This window comes from Trachurus japonicus, chromosome 9 (genome assembly GCF_045865225.1).
Source record: "Trachurus japonicus isolate A0001 chromosome 9, Traja_1.0".
NCBI lineage: Eukaryota > Metazoa > Chordata > Actinopteri > Carangiformes > Carangidae > Trachurus > Trachurus japonicus.
This window is the reverse complement of record NC_140915.1, coordinates 37,263,454-37,278,536: the sequence shown is the minus strand read 5'-3', so window position 1 is coordinate 37,278,536 and position 15,083 is coordinate 37,263,454. Positions and strand designations below refer to the sequence as shown.

At 42.2% G+C, this 15,083-nt stretch overlaps 1 protein-coding gene across 36 annotated transcripts in view; it reads right to left on the bottom strand.

Moving 5' to 3' along the window:
• The window catches only part of citb (citron rho-interacting serine/threonine kinase b), a 46,920-nt gene extending 32,206 nt beyond the window's left edge, over positions 1-14,714 (bottom strand). For 10 of the 36 annotated variants that reach the window (XM_085787682.1, XM_085787706.1, XM_085787697.1 and 7 more), the window contains exons 1-4: positions 12,391-12,720; positions 7,942-8,046; positions 6,266-6,409; positions 5,915-6,034 (exon numbers count right to left, since the gene is read on the bottom strand). In XM_085787682.1, coding sequence (XP_085643808.1) covers positions 5,915-6,034; positions 6,266-6,409; positions 7,942-7,950 — 273 coding nt within the window. In that variant the 5' untranslated portion in view covers positions 7,951-8,046; positions 12,391-12,720. Of the gene's footprint in view, positions 1-5,914; positions 6,035-6,265; positions 6,410-7,924; positions 8,047-12,390; positions 12,946-14,170; positions 14,235-14,669 lie in introns of those variants that run through there. The other 26 variants (XM_085787684.1, XM_085787699.1, XM_085787691.1 and 23 more) reach the window with 13 other exon arrangements.
• Between the last annotated feature and the right edge of the window lie 369 nt (positions 14,715-15,083).

Genomic DNA, 15,083 nt, shown 5'->3' with positions numbered 1-15,083 from the left:
AGATAAACCACTTACCGTAAAATATTCTATATGAATCAAACAGTGCAATGGATATTAGATTGTTTCAGGTTAAAACATGTTTTTCTGCCGGCCCCATGTGCAGCTACACATCTTGGGTGTGCTGCCTCTCCTGGCCAGTGGCCACCTCCTGTAACTGTGCATGACTGCTTCAAACAACACTGCATCAAAAACACAAACTACTGTTATGGGCCAGTGTCCAGCACTCTAGCACAATTAATTAAGACTTTATCTTTTTTCTATTCATTCTTTGCTCTTCTGAATTGCTGCCTAACAGCTCAAGTTAAACCAGGGTTGACCTTCAATTTTTGATTGATACTCTGTGCAGGGCATCAAAGTCTATCAATTAAATACTGTGAAAAAGGTGCCCAGACCAGCAGGGGGAGCTTTAATAAGAGTGGAGCAGAATGCCTGGCAGTGTGAGATGTAATAGACCTTTGTTTCCTGGTAGATTGGCCTCAAGAGTCTGGGAGGGAAGTGAGGTGGACAACATAATGGGACACTGATCAGATAAACTGACACAGTCACTAAAATCACCCAAAATGAAAAGGTTATCAGATTTAGTAACCATTACACACAAGAGCCAGAGAATCCATCGATAAAACCCTGTTGAATTTTAAGGCTCTGTACACACTGTGAGCGTACAAACTGTCCTTTCTCAGACTCTTTTCAGTCAACATGGATCTACATGTCTATTAAAAACCAGGCAGCAATCTCTGGGCCCAGAGAACAAAGCCAACATGGAAGAGCCAAGAATGCATGGTCTCTAGCGTCTCAAACACGAGTCAATCCCCACAGACAGCCCAAACTACTTTGCAGAAAACAGTGCTCGGTGGTTGAGCGGTTCGAGCACGTCCCATATGGACTGAGATGATCTTTACTGCATGTCTCTCGCCCTGTTTTCCTGTCTCTCTGCACTGTTCTATCAAATATAGACATAAAATGCCACAAAAAACAAAAACATAAACAGTTTGTCTCTTTCTCTGCTGTAACATCATTCAGAGCACAGACACTGTGGACAACACACCTATCACCTGTCCAAGAAGATGCTATTAAACCGGAGACACTGCGGCTACACCGCACAGAGGTGGAAGAATAAGCTGCAGCCCCGACAGTTTTAGAAACACAGAATCACTGAAGCGTGAGGCTCCGTTACAGACCCGAGCCCCGTCTATTTTACCTCTGCACTGTGTGATGCATCATCTGCTGTTTACAATGGGGTTTCCTTGTAATGGGGAAGTGACGCAACAGACAGGCAACCCCAAGGACATGGTGCATCAGTTGTAGGTATATGGCATTGGGTCTGCTCATTTTTAGACATTTTAAAATGGAAAAGTTCCAAATTGGGCTAAAACTGAAGTTCAACCCTTAGAATTATGAATAACCGAGTGCATGGCAGCTTTAAATCGACTTGCCCATTGATGTCTAGCTTCTCGCTGTCTAATTCAAGTCACTAACATGACCACTCGGCCATGTTTATGATGTTGGCGCCTTTTGGAGGATTTTTCATTTAAATATTGGAAAAAATATGAGGAAATTCATGCCTCTGTTTTTTTAGATGAGCTAATTCTAGTATAATTTTATTTAGCTAACTAGCTAATCAGCGATGGGACTGGCCTTGGATTAGACAAAGCTATCAATGCTAAGGATGCTAACAGTAGCCTATGCTCGCCATTGGTAAATAAACCAGTTTGCACTGCACCTCCAGTTTTTTGGATTAGCCAAGAGTTAGGCAGGTCAGGCACAGCCAAGAGCTTCAAAACCATTCTTCATCTATTTTTATATACATCCAATGTTCATAACCATAACCAGGTACTCATCACAGCCAGCTGAGTGAGTGAGTAGATTTATAGTTTGGACGATGCCAGGAAAAAGTCTGGGTTTGTCAAGAATAGATTAGAATTGTCCACGCTGTTTAGCTGATGGCTTTAACACAGAGGCTGATAGCCAGGTGTTTAAACACATCCATCTGGAAAAAACATCCCAAGATAATATCAGTATGTGTCAAACTAATTACAAACCCTTTTTATACGTAGCTCTGGTGACTGAGGGGGATAGTCATTTGTACCAACATGGGTCTTAACAGGGATGAAATGTAACAATAGTCCGATTTCTGTTATCTCTAAAACTACTGCACCTGAGAAGCAACAGGTTTTCAGTGATGGAGTCACCTCTGATCAAGGCAGAAGAACAAAGCAGCTGAGAAGCAGCTGCATCTCTCAGAGCTCTTGTCAGGTGAATGTCTGGAGCAGGGGTGACAGGACTTATTGGATTGAAAGCCTGTCTTTTTGGCAAGATTCTCAGCAATGCCCCTGGCAGATGGTCAGCTCCAGCGCTCCAGAGGTGAGGAGATGAAACTGCCAGTTAATCCAGGACAGTACACCTGTTGCTCAGTTGCAGCACCGAGGCAGGTGAGTGTGGAAAAGTTCTGAACCACCGTGAAGTGCCCGGCAGACAAAGGTAATGGGCAGGACTATGTCCCCATCCTCTGCTGCTGCCAGAAGGAGGTTCACTGTGCCTCTTGGGGCGGAGTGAATGGGTGCAGCGACTACAGAAGTGAAGGAAAGTCAGTGTACTGTTACTTTCAAACATACCAGGTCAGAGATGCCCGACTGTGGAGAACACAGGACTGGACTGTATGCCTGGACCATTACTTCCACGGATACCAGAGGGGTTAGGGTTAGGGTTTATACCCATTTTCACTCAAAATTCAAGTTCAAGAGGCCTTTTCCACACAAATATCCATTATGTTTTTCATAGAGCTGGGTCTCATCCTTAGTTACACACACTTTTTGTATGTAGTAAGAATTTGCGTACAACATAAACATTGCCAGTGGCATCTGGTATAGCTGGAGCAGGGTACCTTCCCAGATGAATGGTCTCCTCATTTTACTGAACCCAATGCTTTAAACTGCAGTGGATGCTGCATTATATATCTACACAGAATACTGAGGAAAAAAAGTACAGCGGTAAGTGAGTAAAATAACACTGGCATTAGTTAATTCAAACCCAGAGGAATTGCTGACTGGATGTGACACACGGTGACACGGGAAAAAGGATGCTTTCAGTGCTTCGTCTGATCAGCTTGGCGCTAATCCGGAAAGAATGAGCTGTTGTTTATAATACCATCAATTGATGGAAGACCACTGTCACTGCAGTGAAATGGTGGGAGGACTGAGGGGAGGGAACAAAAACACAGTAGATGAACAAAATTAGTCTCTGACAATTCTCCTCTTTGCCTGTGATCTTCTCTTTCTGGAGGTAGAAACAAGCAAATTAAAATGGTGAAAAATGCTAATATTTCAGAGGAAAGAAAATGTGTTCAACAGATCTGTATGTCCTCATGGGTATGCATCACGCATTTAGGTGAGAAACCCTGGATGTTAACTGTTAGTTTACAAGAATACACATTAATATCTGTCTGTTATATTATCATTATGAGATAACAAACTGCTGTCTTTTCAAATCCATCTAAAGTCAACAAGACCAATTCAGAACCTTTGTTTCTCTAGTGCACATAAATGATTGTGTCATGCTTTTAAGTTGTTGTTTTTTTGTAAACACAGCTAAGACAGGAATAGTTTTCTGTTCTCCCTCCTTCTTTGCTCCCATATCTTCTGTGACATTGTCTCTTTGCATGTGTTTTCAGGTCTTAATGGCTTTGGCACAGATTGCTTTTGTCTGAATAAGAATCTATCTCAGATCTCCACTGTTTGTTGATTCAACATTGCATGGCTTCTGCATGAAAATGATAAACACTGCAGTCATATGACAGAGCGTGGGAGACAGATGCTTTTCAAGATGAAATACTGGATTTAGCTGGTGCTAATACCCCGCTGAGAGGCACCAATGGGAACACTGGGCAGATAATATGCGTGAGCAGCAAACCCTCCTCATAAATTTGGAGATAAAGACGATAGCCCTTTCATTTTAATCATAGTTTATCTATTGGACGGCTTTGTTTTCAGAGGGGTTGTTGTCAGGTCATACACAGCCGGTTACAAGTTGCTCAGTTCAATCACAGTCTTGAGTCTGTTGACCAGTGTGAACTTAACACCTCTCTACAATCCTGGTAAATCTTCCACCGACAGTGCGCACAAAGTCGTCTGGCAAACAAATCTTGACCTTTATTTGAAGATGTCTATAGTGCTTACTCTGTGGAACTGTAAAAAGTGTCAGAGTGAATGAAACCTCACACTGAGCTCATCAGACTCTGTCATACTTAGGAACGTGCTAAAGAGCTTGTCGCCTTATTTTTTCCCAACAACCTCCTCCGGCTCCCCTGAGGGATCCTAGAGCCTCTGGGATCTCCTTACCAAGTCCAACCCATTTTCTGTAACATTCAGAAACAGAAAATCTGATAGTGACTGGCGAGATCTGTGGAGATCTGTGGAGGAGTAGGCAGGATTTGACCTTGTCTGTCAGACAGTTCTTTTAAATACTGTTTGTCTCTCTGCTATTTCAGACACTTCTTGTGAATACCTTGAAAATAGAGGATGCCTGAGAGCCTTTAGGTAGGACTTATTGCATTGAGACAAAAAAGACATGCAGGCACTACAGTGCTCAGAGAAGGTTCAAGGAGTCAATGGGATGCAACCAAGAGTTTTTGGCCCACCTTGGAGTATAGCCACTTCAGGAACAAACATATTTGTCTTCAAATATAGTTTGTTTCATGCTCACTGAACCCTGAAGTGCTCCCAGGACAGCTGGGAATCCCTCAAGCACACCCTAATTCTGGAGCCAATCGGAAATGACCTGAACATCTGCCCTGCCCTCATGAACCTCTACTCCCATGAATATACTTTCTGAATTGCATGTTATTATTAGTTAGTTACACAATGCATTTTCTTCCACGTAGGTATGTGCATGCACATCACTATGCATTTCCTATTAAATTCTAAATTTCAGCACTTTCCCACAGGACAGGCTGCAGTCCTCCAGCACACATCACTGAGTTTACAGTCGGTGCATAACGTAATGGTCAAAAAATTCTGTTTCTCAAACAGCATGAGCTTAGGCCACAGCACCTCGTCACGACAGCCTGCCCACTGCATCGCTGCTCTCTTCAATCGTAGGTATATGGCTCTCATCACCATAGCAACCATTGCACAATGTATTCAGTGCTTGGTAACCAGCATTAGTGTAGGCTGAGGAAAAACAGGTTGCTTTTCTATTACCTTTAAAGAAAAAGTGGCGCATTCTGTCAGAGAAATGGTCTCAGTCAGTCTTGTTACGGCTTAATTTTCACAGCGTGCAACATTATGTCATGTGGTGCCGTCACACACACACACACACACACACAGAGATAAGCACACACCCAAACAATCACACATGCAGCACACTCATCACATTTGGTTTTAGTAATTAAGCCTGCATGTACAGTAAAACTCCCCTTTCTCCATCCCCATTAATGATATTTCTTACTCCTATTCACAATGAGGTATAGACTTAATACAATCTTATTGCTTTACTTAGATAGTATAATCCCTCTGAAAAAATGTGGCACATAAAGCAAATAAACTTTTAATGAACTCGGTCTATTTGTGAAGTGAATTTCTCAGTAAACCTTTCCAATAAAACACCACATAAACTGGATCCTTATACTGCGTATACATGTTGTAAAACGGTTCAAGGATGCAAACAATCATTTACATAATGAGAGTACTGCAACATAAGTAGATGTGTCATGCTGACTGCACAGCCTGAACATTACATGCCTGTCTGTTTTCTCCACACATGCTGCAGTGAACAAAACTTCACTTGTTTGGAATGTGAGTTGATCAGGGATTTGCTTTATTGTGCCTTGATCCAGGTTTGAGCTCAGTCAATCAAAGGAAAGTGGTGTGTACATATCACTCACTGACCTGTTGAAACGACTGTCACAGTGCCGTCCTACCTGCTCTTTGATCTCTTGAAGCTTGTTGCTCTGTTCCCGGATGTCGTGGAGGAGCTGCAGCGCTTTATCATCCTCCTGTGACACCTCCATACGAGCCTGCTCCAAACTGCGCTTTAGACTCTGCGATCGAGACATACATATGTTCTGTCAAACAAAAGTTAATGCAATCTAATACTGCAGCCACACTGTACAAGAACTGATTCCACCTTATGCTCATTTTGGAGGCTGTGCTGTTCAATTGGATTGTACTATACCGAGAGTTGTTTCGAATATGTTGTCCAAAGAGAAAAAGACCCATTGCAGTTGCAGTTGTAACACATACCCACATGCTCACACACACATTATACTCACACTGCATTCTGTGATGTAGGTTGCCAGGTCCTGCTCCAGGATGGTCCTCTGGGTCTCTGAGGCCTTCAACTCTATGTCCTTCTGCTGCAGCACTGACTCTAGGTCAGACATCTTCCTCTGGACGAGTGAGATCTCCTGCTCAACCTGGAAACAAAACAAACAGCATGAACCAGACTTTTCTGGTGGTTCAGTATCACTTCTGAGTCTAAGGGCCCCACATCTGAGCGGATGTACATGTTTACAGCTTCCCTTGACAGTGCAGCTGCCTTCTTACTGTAAAATAAATGAATGGATTTTAAACCTGAGAACAACATATAATGGGATTGCTTTTTCAGCAATCCCACCAAAAATACACTTTAAGTGTGTGTGTCTATGTGTGTGTGTGGGTGGCTGTGCAAGCAAGTGTACAAGACTGCACTTGTCTCCTGGCAGATGTCATTGGTAGCGATTGATGATACAATTAGATGTGCCATTACAGCATTACAGGGCCTGAAGAGCATTGGAAACAAGGAAAACAGAAGGGCTGGCAGCACAGTCACAAACACACACAGTCACAGCACTTAGTGTAGAGCAGCACTAACACACAGTCTGTGGACACATGCTCATAACAACACATCGCCACAGCAGGGGGCTGCAGCCGGCTGGACCAAAGGGTCAGTGGTGTCTGTGCTGCAAAGAATCACCAGATGCTGTGTGTCATTTACAAAATGTTAAAGAGACATATCAATACTGTGCAGTAATTTGATTATAACTTGGATTAGGGATGTATTGAAGGAAAGGCTAATTGTTACAAATTACCTACCAGTTATATTACTATAGTTTGAGTCTGTTGTTTTTGTGTGATCCGGTGTAAGGCAATTGGCCAGTAGCAAGTGGAGTTCATGTCAGGGCTGCATAGAACTGTTATACATCACAAGGGAGGTCAGGGGTTAAGTTTTTAATGATAGTCTAAATGAATGTTTAGCTTTCAATGACATCAATGCAAGCTGCAGAACAGAACAGTGAGCTAGTGATATAATTACAAAACAGTTTGAAATGTTTTGATTTGTCCACAATTCAGGTGTTTTATTTCCAGAAAAAAGATCATCTTAATCTTTGAGAGTTGATACATCTAATTGAAAAGTCAAACAGTAAATAGATGCTATTTACATTCATGTGACTTTCTTGAGGTTATTTTTTATAAAGTAAGATCTACATGTATTGCTCAATCTAATAGCACTTCTTTAGAAAAAAGAAAAGAAGTACAGTTTATAAATAGAAAAGAATAATGAAGAATGATGATGGTAGTTGTGGGAGGAAAGATACTTTATTTTAACTGAATTACATTCATTTTTTACACGATCCTAAGCTGAGCTTTTTTTTCACAGTTTATCCATCTCAGGGAGAAGTTCATAAAAATCTTGATGCTTATTATTACTCATTTTGTTATTTGTTACGCTGTATTTTCTTACTTGCTATTTTACCCCATGTGTTCAAAAGAAGAACAAGTTCATGGTAGGAAGAAGGAAGTCTCCATCCTCTAGAATGCTCAGAGAGAGAGTGATGTGGAAAACTAAATGACATAAAACACACACACACACCGGCTCAGCCGTATAGTGTAGAGGCAGTGTAGAGACAGCAGATGACTAAAATTAGCTTGCTATGGATAGAAACTCTTACCATGTGAAGAGTAATACCTGTGACATGTGTCCGGAAATTCTGGCTGTTTTGTGTTTTTAAGTTATGACGTTTTTTCTGAAGGAGACGGTCTTATCTACAGAGTTGGTGGGTGAATCCCTGATCTGCAGGAGAGGAGAGCATGGAGAGAGAACAGGAGATTGAGAACAGGGAGAGAAAAATGACAGTAAACAGTCTTTATGCACAACCTCTCTTGACAACTGAAGGGCTGACTCAATGCTCTTATGTAAAACACTTATCTTTTATAATCATACTGTATAGATGGCCTTTTTTCCCAGTCTGTTGGCTGGAATAATTTACCTTCCATGTGCTATGATACTTGCCATAAAAGAGACAGTATGCTGTAGAAATCAAGAATCTAGATGTTTAACGATCAGACAAGTGAGCACAGTTATTATCATTGCAATCAAAAAATATGCATATTAATGCTCATTATAAATAGACAATCAAGCAAATGTGCCCTCGTTAGAAATCTTTCAATCTCAATACCGGGAGCAGCATCTACAGTAGCAAGGGAGCAGAAGTGTTGTGTTTCACAGCAGCGATGCTTTAGACATTAACACCTTTATGTTGATTCATTTATTCCATAACATGTTCACACACAACTAGCAGATAATCCCTGTTGTTCACAGTGGAAGGTATTTAGTGAATATACCACCGCCGCTGACCAAATATGGAGTCATATTGTAGCTGAACCGAGACTATAAATAACCTGCCCGTGTTCACACAACAGCCTCTTTTACCACCACCACTGGATATATTTGGCAGCTTTTGTGATCAAGAGGCAGGCAGAAGAATGAGCGACACAGGGAGAAAGTCTATTAAAAGCAGAGGCTCACCTCCCACTCCTCCCTACAGTAACATGCTCAGCTCCGAGCTCCACTAACATGTGGAGTGTAGTGAATTGGTGTGTGTTTTTTTTACGCTTGCATAACTGTGTTCGTGTGAATTGTTATTTATATTGTCTCTGTTTTTTTTTTGTCTGTTTCAGTTTTTGACTGTGCTCTGCCCCGGGGATCACACGCAGTAGCATCTGTGTCAAAAAACAAAACTACACAGACATTGCAGAGGAATGGTGGATATTCTCAATCTCTAGAGATGACTCTGGTGCTTACTAATACTTTGGCCTGAAATGTGACTGTTGGAATCGTTATAGGCTTCAAGGGTCATTTCAGTAACACAACAGGCCACACAGCATGTGTCCAAGCTGCATCAGAAATGATCCTGCCTGGTATTCCATTCTGATGGGTATGGCATGATGCAGGAGCAGGTGGCCTCCGCTGACTGGTGATGGCACGGGCAAAGCATTGGCTAAGGTGAGCTTTCTCTAGAACAGGCATGGGCAAACTACGGTCCGCGGGCAAGTATGCGGTCCGTTGGGCTTTTTAATCCAGCCCATCAAATACTGGTACAAAATTGTCCAAATTAGACCGCAAACTTTGATGCAACTGGCAAAAAAGGGTGACACTGACTGTTCCCACTGAAACTGAATGTAAGTTTCTTTTACTTTTAGATAATGTATTTTACTGTCATTTATAGTAGTTCACACAAACACTCTCCATCCATCTGATACTGGCTCGTCAAATTTTAAAACTCATTGTGGCCCCTGAGTCAAAATGTTTGCCCATCCCTGGTCCTTTTACACTGATGTTACATATTCCTGCTTCCTGGTTTAGATGAGATGAAACCCTGTATTTATTTTTGTACGTGTGGTTGTGAATGCAGAGACAAGCTAAAGATTTCACCCGTGTGAAAGTGTTTTGACTGAGGGACACAGAAGCCTTATGTCCTTGTAGTTCATGTCTCCTGACAGCTCCCACAGCCTTAATGAATCTCACACATCCATATGCGCTGACACTAACAACACTGCATGATTTAACATTGTATATATCTTCACAATGCACATGGACTTCTTCAAGCCAGTGGTAAAGCTGGTGGTTACAGGGTGCCATCCCAGCATGAGGCACCAGATGGGACTCAGATCTGGCTCTCTTCCTCCCAGACTCGAGTGCTAGCTGACTGCCCATAACGAGCTGAGCTAACAGACTATGCAGCTGGGCTCCTCCTCTGCAATGCTTAACACCCTGAGAGTAGTTACTAATAGCTATACTCTTCAAAAGCTTATTGCAACTACTAAGAAATACCCTTTGGACACTGAGCTGGCCTAGTTGTGTTTGTACTGCGTCTATTCCTTATTACAGAAACATAACATTATACTTGCACCATTATACCAATTTTTACAATCAGTGCAAGCAACATAATCACAGAACCTGCGATCATAAAAGCCCCGCAAACTGTGCTTGTTTATGAGAGCTCATCAGCAACCCGACAGTAACATTCACAGAGGAACATTGGCTTCCAACTCGGTTGAGGAGATCTTTCGTGGGTTGAATAATACGTGCTGGGCAGTGAGTCAGAGTTGTTGAAGAGGAGGAAAGTGGAGAGAGGTTGCATCCCAGTCATGGTGTTGCTCTACATTCAGTCTGCAGGGTGACCAGGGGCCAGGGCCACTGTATGGGCTGTAGGCAGCGCTGAATCACAGACTTGTTGCAACACTGTAGTGGCCCAGATTCTTCTCTAAAAAACCTTCAGCCCCCCGCTGCCTCCTCTGGTTTGATCTTTCAGCCCATCTTCTCCACATATAGGAGACATTGGTGCCTATTATCATGACAACAACATATTAGTAAAGCCACAGTCATGTGAGAAAGACTTAGTGCTTCTGGCTTCTGCCATTGCAGCAGTCCTCCAACTCAAACAGAGCTCCCCTGCTTCCTAGTTGGTTGCTTAACACCACAGGCATCAGGGAAAGGCACATATACATATTGATCAGAAATAACATGAGAGAGGAAAACTATCTGGAGTGCATGGACAAATGCACCCCTGGGACTTCAGCTCCCAAGCAGCCAGTTGCAGAGTTATAGGATATTAAATACGGTAGTGATAGTGATATATTAAAACAACTATCCGGTGAAATGTGTTGTGATAATCATGATGTAAACCTAGTTAACTAAAGCCACAATTAACCTTTACTCAAAAACTCTTCAGTGATAAAGCTATTGTGTGATTCTCCTACATAACACCAGTCACCGTGGCTACATACTGTACCTGCGAGCGAACGCTGTGGCACTGATGCGTTAGCGATTTATGGCGGTCAAGGTAACTGGATATCATAATTCTATATAAGTATGCTGAGCACTTGGGAGAGCACTTCAAAAGTCCAGTCCATCATTATATCACAAATCCAAATGACAAAGAGGATCAGTGTGGGCTTCTGAAGGAGGCTTTTGGGAAAATGACACTTGAGGATGAGGATATGGAGCAGTAGAGCTCTCTCTATCTCATCACAACTCACATTAACACTGACAGATCTGTTCTGCAGAGAGTTAGACTCTCACTCCCCCTGTACCCCCTACCTTCACATTACTCTGCCTCCACAAAAAGGTAACTGCAGATTAAAATAAACACAGACAGATGTGACTGTGCTGTCGCCATGGCAAACATAAGGATAAATGTAGTTAATATCTTATAAAACATACTCTATACATAGTACTCTGTAGTATTTATTATCATTATTGATCTGTCCATATCTGTAGCTATATCCTAAATGTTCTATACCTCTCACTTCATTATAATTCTATCTTGTTCCATCTTAAATGTCCTGTCAGTTCTGTAATTTGTGACCAAGCTGAATAGGCGCCAGAAACAAGCAGCAAGCTTCCTTCACCTCTCCTCTAGCCTTGGCAAAACCTGCTGTTACCATAGAGATACTTTCTTCCAACCACAGTCTTCAGCTTGTCATACTTTTTCCTATTGACTTGGTAATCTCAGCTTTCTTCCCGCAGCGAATCTCATTCCCAACTACTACCAGCACCTTTCCGACTGGAAGTTTAAAGTGAGTCGAGATCATTTCTGGATCCTTGAATGATAGACATTCAGAGAAACTTTGTCTCAGACCTTCCTCGATCGTGGAATAGATTAATAAGATATTAGAGGGGGGAAAAAGCATGCGTTGTGCTCGTTATGATCATATACAATCAGTGGGAGAGTTTGAACGTCACCCCGGGGAGTGATAGCCATCTGTATGAGTGTATGCCACAGTGAGCATAGCAATGAAGAGAGATGGGCAAACAAAGACACAGCATTTCAGTGTCGTGACCAAGAATAGAGCTCACTCCTGATGGACAAGATACAGCTGCTGCATAAGCTCTGTGCTACCAGCGCTATCTCATCAGTCCATAAACACTCAGCTGTAGTGTCAGTCAATCAATCCACTATAGGCAATAGTTCCAAAATGCTGAGATGCTGAAATGGGGAAAAAACAACAAAGCACTGTAGCAGTTCAAAGCTGTAACGCAAAAGAGACTGTTTTCATTCTCTGCGTGACCAGTCATCACCCCCTCAACCCCTTCCTGATTTTGATGGACTAAGTAAAACAGTACGGCACTTACTCAGAGACTGCTACGGCTTACAGATCTTCTACCAAGCTCCTTAGACGCGGCACCTCCTCGTCCAGTAAGCCCATTCATGTGGGGTCTCCCTCGGAAGCCACCAGCCAGAATGAGAGCTTCGCTGGTTCATCAAATTCGGGGATGTCATCCTCACTGGAGAGAAAGTGGAGCTGAGGGGAGAGAGAGATGCGCTGTGGCAGGGCAGAAAGCTGGGAGACAGCGAGAGTGACTACAGATTACTGCTCACAGAGAGCGAGAGCGGAGGAGAGAGGGAGGGACTGAAGGACTATGGAGAAATTGCATTGTAGAGTAATGCAGCAGACCAGTGATCACATACTGTAGCGAGTGAGAGGAGGCTCTCACTCTCCCTCTCTCTCTCTTCTCTGTCACCCGCTCACCCTTACCACCCCCCAAGTATTTCTTCCTCTCCCCACACTGCAGCAGCCGTCACTAATCACACTAATGTATGCAGCTTTACACACTGTGTTAACAGCCAGTTGCAAACTACTGTACATTCATGTCAGATGCTGAAGACTCCTGTGTGCAGCTCATTAGTGGCTATACACAACAACCCCAAGCCCCCTAAGTAGCAGCATTGTAATCTAATAACTGTTAAGACAAGGATGTTATTACAGTAAAATAATGAGAGCAGTGAAAAACAGCTGCAGGTGTGGATTCAATTAGGAAGCCCCTATAAGTGTGTATCATTTTTCATTAAATATGTAAACTAAAAGTGCTGTATGACATGTTTTGCACGGTTTACATTTTCCTAATTTCATAGCTGTGAAAAACATCTCTGCTTTAAAACATACAGATGCATTCTTGTAAGATATGTTAAATACATCCATCAGTCATCCTATTTACAGAGAATAGAAAACCACGCTTTACTGTAATTGCTTGTATTCAAAGCTGATTTACTACACACACAGTACAGTGCACTGTAATAGTCTACTGTAAGTACTGTAATAAAATGCACTGTACATATGTCACATATGTACTGGAGTAAACAGTCATATACTATGAGTAATGTCACCACCTGACAAGCTCTCCAGTGTTGAACAGAGTAGTTCAGCCTCACCTCAATTTACTTGTTTTTTATGGTAGTGTGTAAGCCAAGTGACACGTCACTCTGTACTGACTTGCAAACTACACATGCACACACACACAGTGACAGATTACACACACAGTAACAGATGGCAGAACCTAACCTGGCAGGCATCACTACAGCAGCACACCAGAAGGGACAAAATGCTCAGAAGGTGACAGCGCAGTACTGTACGATCAATGAGTTACAGTAATCAGTGGCAGACAGACTGAAATTCTTGCCTTAGTTGTATAACAAGGGAATGTGTTTTGTAGGTCAGGTCAGCAGCCCCCCTACACTGGCTTGGAGTCAGATCACACCTCCACTATCTCACCTCTATCTCTACATATCCTCGCTACTGTCAGGAACTGATTTAATCCAATGCGTCAGTGACATTTCTGAGCTCAGCTGCTTCAGACCTCTTTGGTTCAGCCAAGCAGATCTGTTGCTGCAATCTGAGGAGAGATCTGTGTCTCTGGACAAACAGGCATCCAGGAACAGCCCTCAATTAATAGTTTCCCCGCACTGACCTAGGCTAAGGTCACAATGTGACAAACAAACTGTTCCTGCTGAGAGGTAACCCTAACCCCTTTCAACCTAATATGTGTGCAAGGGAGATGAAGAATTCAGGGAACATCTCTTTTCAATCCTTAAATAGCTCATCTTAAAAAAATAGAGTCTACTTTTAGCTCTTACCATTACATAATCCAACATGTTGTTAGAGGTATGTGACACTGCTTCTTCACAGCTACCGTACAACCTGTTGTGGTAAACAACATAACAAAACATTAACAGTAAATTCAACAGTGAATACAGACCTGCCATTCCTTCTCTACCCTTACTAGGAATAAAAAAAAATCATCTTCTAATATAAATTCATAATGATGCATCACATGTGAAAGCAAAACCACTAATTAGATGACAAATCTGTGCATATTTCATGTAATATCTAAGTGGTTATGATTTGCTTACATGAGTATGAAAAGGGTTGCATTTCCACAGTAATTGTAGTATTGGGTTGAGGCACAGGCATCATCATACTGATGTTACCTAGCAACACGGTATTGTACGTCTCTAAGGCCAATCCCAGCTTAATTCTGAAGTGAAGAGGGAAAAATCCAAACCTTTTTGACAGGGTGTTTTCATGTTCACCCTGTCAACCAATGTCACTGCATTGTGCATAATAATTACTCACAAATCACTTCAGATTCTTTTGAAAATGCAGTCACGTCATCAGTGTACACAGTCTGGTTTAATTGTAGGAAGATTCTTTCCCTGAAAAAAATTAATAAATACAACATCATTTTGGATAGCAAACAGAGCAGCAATGGCAGAAACTATCAACATGGAGAACTGATCAAAGAGGTACCCTTTTCAATCATACAACACCAGTACCTGTGTAAAAACACTGCCATCCACTGGCAAAACATTGACATCAGTTCTACATTTTGTCTGCTCTGTCATTTTGGTGTAAGGTTAGGGCTAGCTGATAGAAATACTGCAATCTGGAGGGTTGAAGAGCCTGGTTTTGTTACATAATAAGATGCCAAACCTTGCATTAGTTAAAAAAAAAAAAAAAAAAAGGCAGAATCGGGCCTGGATGACTAAG